The 9,352-nt window shown below is 40.3% G+C and overlaps 1 protein-coding gene across 1 annotated transcript; it reads left to right on the top strand.

Moving 5' to 3' along the window:
- The first annotated feature begins 5,618 nt into the window (after positions 1-5,618).
- Positions 5,619-8,660, top strand: LOC115433155 (aquaporin-10-like). The gene is made up of 5 exons (XM_030154426.1): positions 5,619-5,705; positions 6,012-6,138; positions 6,215-6,352; positions 7,866-7,984; positions 8,436-8,660. The coding sequence occupies exons 1-5, from the start codon at positions 5,619-5,621 to the stop codon at positions 8,655-8,657; spliced, it is 693 nt and encodes a 230-aa protein (XP_030010286.1). The 3' UTR covers positions 8,658-8,660.
- The last annotated feature ends 692 nt before the right edge of the window (positions 8,661-9,352 follow it).

The following is a 9,352-nucleotide window of genomic DNA, read 5'->3' as shown; positions in this document are numbered from 1 at the left end:
GTTCCACACACCTGACCGGACCCTATATAAGAGTCCTGGGAACAAAGCTGGCTCTCTCTCTCCCTCCTGCATGCTGGTGACACCTGGGCTCCCAGCATGGCCGTTTGACTTTTGGTTATGTTTGTTTGGTTCTTTTGGTTTCTTTGATCTCACATACATCCACACACACTGTACCGCTGATTACTGCTTTTCACTTGAGTAAGTTGGATTTGAGTTTTCTTTATTAAAGTTACCTTCCCTTCCTTTGTTATGCTCTCATACGAGCAGGGCATGACATAAACCAGGCTAGATGATTTAATTATCGCTGTGGAGGGGGGAGGGAGGGAGGGGGGCACAGCTTAAAGGGGACCTAATATGCTTTTCAGACTTATAAATGTGTTTAAAATGGTGGGTACTTGTTCTACAGGACAAAGGTGTCATAGGCATGTGTGGAGCCCAGTGTTTCAGAGCCAAGTAGGAAAGACACAGAATGGAGGAGTGCACAGACAGCTCATAGGCCATAGTTATGGATATTTTTTTTTTTTTTTTTTAATCAGAACTTTCAATAGTGTCCCACTGTGGTCCAGTATCATTTTAAAAGCCTCTGAAGTGAGCATATTAGGGCTCCTAGCAGATAATGGATTATTTCTTTTATAAGACAAATGTTGGTCTCAGATTAATTGTGGCAGCCATATTAGTTTGAATGTAAAGGTAAGCTCCACGTGTACTGGGAAGGAGATCAGCTGCCTCGGGCTCGGTTAAAAAGCTATTAAGATATGAAAAAATAAATAGTTTATAATCACGTGATGTCATTCTGTGTTTTGGTTTATTACCTCCGCCAAGGAGGTTATGTTTTTGCCAGGGTTTGTTTGTTTGTCCGTTAGTGTGCAACATAACTCAAAAAGTTCTGGACAGATTTGGATGAAATTTTCAGGGTTTGTTGGAAATGGGATAAGGAAGAAATGATTAAATTTTGGTGGTGATCGGGGGTGGGGGGGCCCACGGGGGGGCCACTGATCGTTAGTGTGCAACATAACTCAAAAAGTTCTGGACAGATTTGGATGAAATTTTCAGGGTTTGTTGGAAATGGGATAAGGAAGAAATGATTAAATTTGGGTGGTGATCGGGGGTGGGGGGGCCCATGGGGGGGGGGGGGGGGGCACTGATCAGCCTTGGCGGAGGTCTGCGCTCTCCGAGTGCTTCTAGTTTTATTAAACTACATAACAGTATTGATTTTTATTATAGCTACAGTACAGACTGAATAGCCTAGTGTTGAATCTAAATACAATACAGATGGATAATAATTGTCTTCCAGCTTTTTCAGTCGCTCTGCTGAAGCTTTAAGGAGGGAACCGAGGATGTGGTCTATGGACACGCTGGAGAGCACCTCCAGCATGCTCCCTCAAGAGTGGATGGGCACAAATACCCAAGACCGGTCTTAACTTCCTTCTGCTGTTACTGTTACCCTGAAATAAATTCATTTCTTTCAGCGTGCCAAATAGACTATGCTTCTGTTTATTACAAATCATAGACTTATCCTAAACTTTACAGTATTATTCAGTATTATCTACTGTCACTGAGTATGTACTCTACATCCAGTTGTTTTTCAGTAACATTTTTAAATAATGCTCTTTTTAAGGAATAATGTAAATGTCAAACTATGATGATTGTGATTACAGCAGGACGTCTGTGTAAGGTCAAAATATGGTTCAAAAATTGTGTAGACGTCCCCTCGATGTTTTATATGGACCAAATCTGAACGTCATTTATATATACAAGATTATTGAACATTTTGACCAAATGTATGTATGAAAATATTCAATACAGCATTCAAAATACATTTGAATAATGGTATTGTATGCTCTCACAGTGCAAGACCATTATTAAACTGTATTTTGAATGCTTTATTGAACATTTTCATTCATATTTATTAGGTCAACTCATTTGGTCACATTTTAAATAATCTTACATATCTTAATGACGTTCAAATTTGATCCATTGAGAGGATGTCCACACCGTCCATGTTTGAGTCATATTTTAAATTTACACACGTCCTGTCTGATGTGCAGAATTCTGCTCCCTGCTGAAAACTGCATTCCCAGCAGCAGGTGGAGTTTTCGGCAGTATCTGTTTTGGTTTATATTAAATATTTTGTCATATATTTCGTGTGTTGTGTATGTAAGATTGAACTGTTTTAAGTAGTATTACACTTTGCACATTCTTTAATATTAAACAGAGATAAAACTGCAATATTGTCCTCTCCTCCACGCTGGGAAGGAGGTCAAAGGAGCCAGCAGGCGGAGGAAGGTGTCGGACGCCAGTATTGGATCCGACGACCTGTCCAAGGACTCCGGCTGCGCCCCAGGTTAACTGTCCCTCACCCACAGCAGCTCCCAGTTGACGGACTGGGCCTCTGAGGAGAACCAACCGTCCACGGATGGGGTGAGCAGCGACACAGAGTCCTGGAGCGGCCGGGGCTGGAAAAGCCCCTCAGAGACCGAACCGGACCACCCCCCGGACTGTCCTCCGTGGACCAGGACCGACTGTCCCTGGGCACGGAGGGCCTCCCAGAACCTCGGCTTCATGCCATGGGTGAAAATGGCATATAGTGGGGCTGTTCTCCCCCGCTCCTCGCCGGGGGAAATGCTGCCCTCCACGTCCAGGGACAGCCAGCGTTGTGCCAAGGAACATATCCCCTCTGAGAAGTGTTTCCCCTGGCCACGGGAGTGGAATTTACATTTAACTCATAATTAGGACTTTTTGTCTCATAGTTGTAGCTTTTTATCTCAGAAGTTCAACTTTTTATCTCATAATTATGACTTTAATCTCATAATTATATTTTTTTATATCATAATTTTGACTTCTTATCATAATTATGACTAACTTATAATTTCAATTTTTTTTAATCTCATAATTTTGACTTTTTAATCTCATAATTATGACTTTTTATCTCATAGTTATGACTTACCATGGGGAGTTTTTTTTTTTTTTTTTTTTTTTTTAAGTGGCGGAAACAGGCTTCCTATGTATGTATTTCCACTACTGGAAAAAAAAATCCGCATGGTAAGTCATAACTATGAGATAAAAACTTGAAATTCTGCTGCCATGGCCAGGGGAAACACTTACCAGCGGACCCATACCTCGGCACAACACCGGTCCTTGTGTGCAGAGAAGCCCAGCTTTATGAAGGTATGGGTACTAGTCATGAACCAAAAACAGGGTCAGAAAGACTAACGCATGCGCAGTACAACTGGCACTGAAACAGCCCTTTACAATAGTCGGAAACTGTTTATGTTTAAATAGAAATATAGACCAGCATGAAAACTCTACATTGGAATTCTACTGTTGCCAGGTTACGGAGTACATATATTCAGACTGGGCAGCTATTAACCGTCACTTTTCGAACTCTTCTTGAGCGAGAAAAGCGTGTATCTGATCCCAGCGACAGATATTGAAGCTAAAACCCATCAAAGCTAAGGAATATCAGCGAATAAAGAAAGAGGAACACCTGAGAACTACAAGTCAACCAACAGAAGAAAGAAGACCAGCAAGGACCAGGACAAAGACCACAGGAGCACAAGCCCGGCCAGGCCTTTGCGCCAGGAGGGTAAGAATCATTTTCAACTGATCATTTCATGTAAATACCACTTAGAGCAGGGCTAAAACATGAAAACCAATGGAAACCTGGTCAGATTGTTGTATTACTGAAGCCTTATCATGCAGGTTAAGCCGGTTCTTTCAGACAGTGAGTATCAGTTTGAAAAATGCACTTTGTTCAGAGAGTTAATGTAGAATTTTCAAGGACAACCAAAACAGTAGCGCTGCTAAGTGTGTGAACAGCTGATGGCATGTAGCCGGCTCCGTGTAATACAGTCTGATGTGTTAGCATTAGCATCTACAGGGCCAGTCAGTGGCATAGGCCATATAGGCCTGTCTGGTTTACTGTTGTTCTGCTGGTTTATATTGCCGCGTTTCCACTACGTGGAACCAGCTCGACTCGGCTCGGCTCGACTCGGTATTCCTGGAGAGCATTACAAGATACGACCGACTTTACAGTACCTGGTCGTCATAGTGATGCAGCCTGTTACTTCCCTGTCATCTGTTCAGAGAGTTGCTGATAAACTCGCTCGTTGCGTGTTGTCTCCTCTGAATTTTTACGTCGGCCACCTAAGTCTGAATCTCCTCGACCGACCATGGTGTAGTGTTGGGCTGTTATCATGTAGATTAATGTACCGCTATATTTACTGTCCACTTCCACATCTGTTTTTGTAAAACGGCGGGTCTCAAAGATAACTGTCTGACCAATCAGTGGTCTGCAGTGTTTACACGTCACGTTTTAGTATCTGGTCCGCAGTCCTGGAACCTCAGCGGAGGTGATACCAAAGAAAAAGTACCGGGTACCAGATTCCAGGTCCTTTTTCGTAATGGAAACGCAAAAAAGGCCGAGTCGAGCCGATACCACGTAGTGGAAACGGGCATTAGTGTTTCTGTCTGGTTTACTGTTTTTCAGCTGGTTTAGATATATGTTTCTCTCTGGTTTACAGTTGTTGAGCTGCTTTAGATGTATGTTTTTACCTGGTTTACTGTTTGGCTGGTTTATATGTTTTTCTACCTGGTTTACTGTTTTGCAGCTGGTTTAGATATGTTTCTATATTTTTGACTGCTGGCTTCTTTGTGCATCTCGTCTCACATAACACATCAGTTGTTGTGCTGCTGAAATGTTATTACCAGTAGGGACAAATAATACTGAAGTCATAATTATTGTTAAAACATTGTTGACTAAGTGTATCTTTAGTGTGACCTCTGTTTTTTTTAGTAATGCATAACCACAACTAGATATTTGATGTCCTAGAAAATTCCTGAATAATTTTTTACAACAAAGTGTCATTTTCAAAATCATATGCTTTTGTTGACACTGCCTGAAAGCCTAAAGCCAAAAAACAGTTTACCTGCATGAACATGCACCAGTTTTTCATCTACTAATTGGTATGACTGAGTCATGGTACTCAGTTCACAAAAAAAGACTGAGTAGTGATGATTTTTTTGTTGAGTTTCAATGATAAAAATGCAAAATGTAGAGAATAATGTAATAATAAATGGTGATCAATAACTAAGGAAATGTTAAATAGAGAAGAAAATCTCAAGCTGCCACAATGATAGTTCTACGTTTTTAAGTGTTAAACAACTAAATGCATCTTCATCTTCATATCTCAGTTGTCATATCTTATCAGTGCTTTTCATTTTCTTATCTGCTTCATCTTCTTGTGGTCATTCCAACAGGTAGTGGTAGAATAAAGGGCAAAAATCACTGCCAACTTGCTGAAAAGTTTAAATCTTTGATCCAAGCAGATTCAATAGTTTTTATTGTGACCCAATGCTTTGATAAAGACTGAACTGAAGTGCTACACAGAGGTCAGATCCTGCTTGAGAATCCCTTTGGATGTTTAATAAATAGTCAAATGGGAGGGGCTTGTTTCAGGTAGTCTCGTTCAGGTGTGATCATCAGCCAGGAGAGCTCCCATCAGGCCTCTGTGCAGGAATTTCTGACCATGAGCACTGTGGTTTTAGTAAAAGGATGTCTATTCTAACTCTGAACTCTTTGTCTCTCCTTTTTTGCAGACGACAGAAAGCCAGACACCATGGAGAGGCTTCTGAGGAGATTCCGCATCAGAAGTCAGCTGGCCCGTGAATGTGTAGCAGAGTTTCTTGGCTTGTACATCGCAGTTGTAAGTGTCTTGTTTAGTTAAATATAAGAAGCTCTTGAGTTCAGTAGGAGTTTCATGTCTATCTTTGTGCAGTGTATGAACATGTGTCTGCAGAACTATCACTGCAGGTCAGTGTCGAAAAGTAAAGTTTCACCTATCATTTCTCAAATAGGCCAGTTTTTTACCATAAGAACTCTATTTTATGGAACTGTTTACAAAATTTCAGTATCATTTAAAGAAAAAAAGATATAACCGATTATATAATGTTATAAATCTGACACTGACAGATTCATTCTTCACTGTTGTTTTTTTTTCATGCATTTGCAGGTATTCGGATCTGGCGCTGCGGCACAAGTCATCACCTCCGAGGGGACCCATGGCAGCTACCTGACCATCCAGCTTGGGTCTGCCCTGGGCGCAATATTTGGGATGCTCGTCGCCCAAGGAGTTTCAGGTAAGGAGTGAGTCGATACTTGTATAGATAAGATATTGTTTTCCTCACAGGACTCATGATGTTTGTTTTCTTTCAGGTGCTCATCTGAATCCTGTGTATTCGATGAGCCTGTGCGTCTTGGGCCGCCACCCTTGGACAAAGCTCCCATTGTACTCCCTCTCTCAGCTGATTGGAGCGTTCCTCGGTGCAGGAACAGTTTATCTGCAGTACTACGGTAAGATATCTACAGATTTTATTTTTGACCTTATCCTTTAATGAATATATACTTTGCGTTTACATTTTTTTCTTGTTGCTGTAGCCTCTTGCTTGTTGCATATTTTTCTTTTATCATTTTTTTTTTTTTTACTTCATCGCCATTACTAAACTTACCAGCACTTATATAACCACAATAAGGCAAAGAAAAGTAAAAGAAAAGAAAGACACAAACAAAACAAAATCCCCTTGATTGTCAGCTTATATTAAGCACAATACATCTTAACTAATATAGAGACTAACAGGAGTCCATCTTCTTATAAATAAGGGTAGTTTTAACTGTAAGATGGCAGTCATATTTTCCATCGTTGGGACATTTTTACCTTTTTGTATCCATTGAGCGATGAAATGGGGGTCAGGCTGCATCCAGTTAATGGTAATCATTTTTCCTGCAATCATCAGCAAGATATGTCAAATTTAATGTCATCTTGTTTTTATTTTAACCATATGTTTTGCTTTTATTAGTCTGATTATCCTGCTTTACTTGATCTGTCAAAACACCTTGTAAACTCTGTTTTAATGGTTCTACATAGTACATAATTAGATTGAAGTTATTATTTTTAGAGCATTCCAAACCTCTTGTCCAGTAGAGTTCATCTGCTGGAGGTCCTTTTGTGCAGAGGATGAATATTGTGGGACGCTTTGATATACAGGTGCATCTCAGTAAATTCGAATATCATCAAAGTTTATTTCTTTATTTATTTTTCAGTAATCCAGTTCAAAACGTGAACCAGATTTTTATATATATTGATTCATCACACACAGTCAGATACTGTGTGTTGGACATTAGGTGTCAAAGTGTATTGTATAATTGCAGTACATATTCCCCCTGCCCATGTTTTAATATCAGTTTTATGTTTACGCATTTGGCAGACGCTTTTTTCCAAAGCGACTTACAGGGGAAAACCAATTAAATCACTCAATCAATCAAATTTTATTTATATAGCGCCAGATCACAAAAAAAAGTTATCTCTTGACATTTTATATATAGAGTTGGTCAAAACCAGACTCTAAGTCAATTTACAGAAACCCAACAGAATCAGTTTTGTTAGTTTTATACCTCTATGCTATTTTCTTGTATCAGTAACTTTTTATTTCGTCCACATTCAGGCAGGGAGGGGCAACCTAGGGGCCCTAGATTTTTGTGTTTTTGTGTTACAGTTCTGGTTACTCCTGAAATCCTTCTTAACCCGCCCATAAATGTGCTACAGTATGTATTTGGGATGCTGGTATGTTCTGCAGCAGGGTGACATATATGGGATTGACTCAAAACAATGTTTATAATGATGGAAACATGTCATTTGACACAATAAAGTATTAGATAGAGACTGAAGTCTACAACACACAATAGTAACATTTTTGGTTTTGTGTTTTGCATGAAAAATTCACACCCTCATTGGACTCTAGATTTTGATGTTTAATCTAAATGTTTTCCCGGAATGCCCTAAATGTGTTCTGTCTCTGTGTGGTTACAGATGCCATCCAGGCATTCACTGGAGGTCAGCTGTTAGTGGCAGGCCCCAATGCCACTGCAGGTATCTTCTCCTCATACCCAGCAGAGCACCTGAGCTTTTGGGGAGGCCTCGTAGATCAGGTAAGGATCTGTCACTTACATATGCGTGTCCTACATTTTAACTGAGGCTTTGTCTGGAGTCTGTGCAGCACATCGTGACAATTTTAGACTCTGCAGGGGTTTTATGAAGTATATCCACTTTCAGATATTAAAAAAATACTGAAAACTGTTATTGGAATGTTTCAAATAAAGAGCTGTGAAGTTCTGTCAAAAATGCCAATGTATTGAATTGTTGAGAGATGAACTGAATTTATTTACATGAATGTGACCATAACAGGGAATAATAAGTCACATAAATGAATGATATGGACAGGTTTCTGAAATTTTGATATAGAAATTTAATATATTTTTTAAAAAGTGGAGCCTAAGGGTTAATATTTCAAAGAACCCCTTTAAATAAATGTTGAGTATTTTTGTATGAAGAACTTTAGTTGCAGTCATACTGAAACATCTTTTTACCTCCTAAATCCAGGTGGTTGCTGCAGCTCTTTTCCTGCTATGCTGCATGGCTCTTGAGGATAAACGAAATGGACCCCTCCCTGATGGACTCCAGCCTATCGTGGTGGGAGTGCTGATTCTAACCATGGGAGTCTCCATGGGGTCCAACTGTGGATTCCCCCTGAACCCAGCCAGGGATCTGGGGCCCCGGCTGTTCACGTTCATCGCTGGCTGGGGGCCAGAAGTGTTCAAGTAAGTAGATAATTAATTTTAGACTGAAGTGTAGAACATGTAAATGGTAGAAGTGTGGAACCTTATAATAAAACTGCTGTCTTTGCAGGGCTGGAGGTGGTTGGTGGTGGGTGCCTTTAGTGGCCCCCTTTGTGGGCGGGCTTCTTGGAACCCTAACGTATGAGCTACTGATTGAAGCTCACCACCCGAACACTTCAAATGAGGAGCAGAGTCCACGTCGGCAGCAGGAAGTGGTGGAGCTGGAGGAGATGGAGCTGGAGGAGGTGGTGGTGGACTCCGGACACAACACGTAAGTAACCCATTACATAATGGACTAAAGACACTTAATACTATTTAGTGTGAAAGCACTTATTATTATTACACAATTATATAGGTCACATGTTTTGATGAATATTAATTAGAGATGCACTGATTGTGAAATTTTGATCCGATAACATGTTTAAAACCTGACACACCTTGCACATGTGCAGTTTAGATGGCTGTAACTCTTTCACTGTTTGTGCAATTGGAAAAATTCCAACGCTTTCTAAAACCTGGGACGTTTTATTGGGTCATTACAGTAATTCCACTCCCGCTTGTACTAGAAGCTGAAGAAGCTAGTTTAGCGATATTGTAACATGCAGTAAATTGTAAATGATTGCTAGATTTTCAAATATCTGGAAACAAAAGTGCTCATGAAAACGGACTCACTCACAGCAT

The sequence above is a fragment of the Sphaeramia orbicularis genome, chromosome 14 (assembly GCF_902148855.1).
Source record: "Sphaeramia orbicularis chromosome 14, fSphaOr1.1, whole genome shotgun sequence".
Classification (NCBI taxonomy): Eukaryota; Metazoa; Chordata; class Actinopteri; order Kurtiformes; family Apogonidae; genus Sphaeramia; species Sphaeramia orbicularis.
The sequence above is the reverse complement of the archived record's forward strand: the minus strand, read 5'-3'. Positions and strand labels throughout refer to the sequence as shown.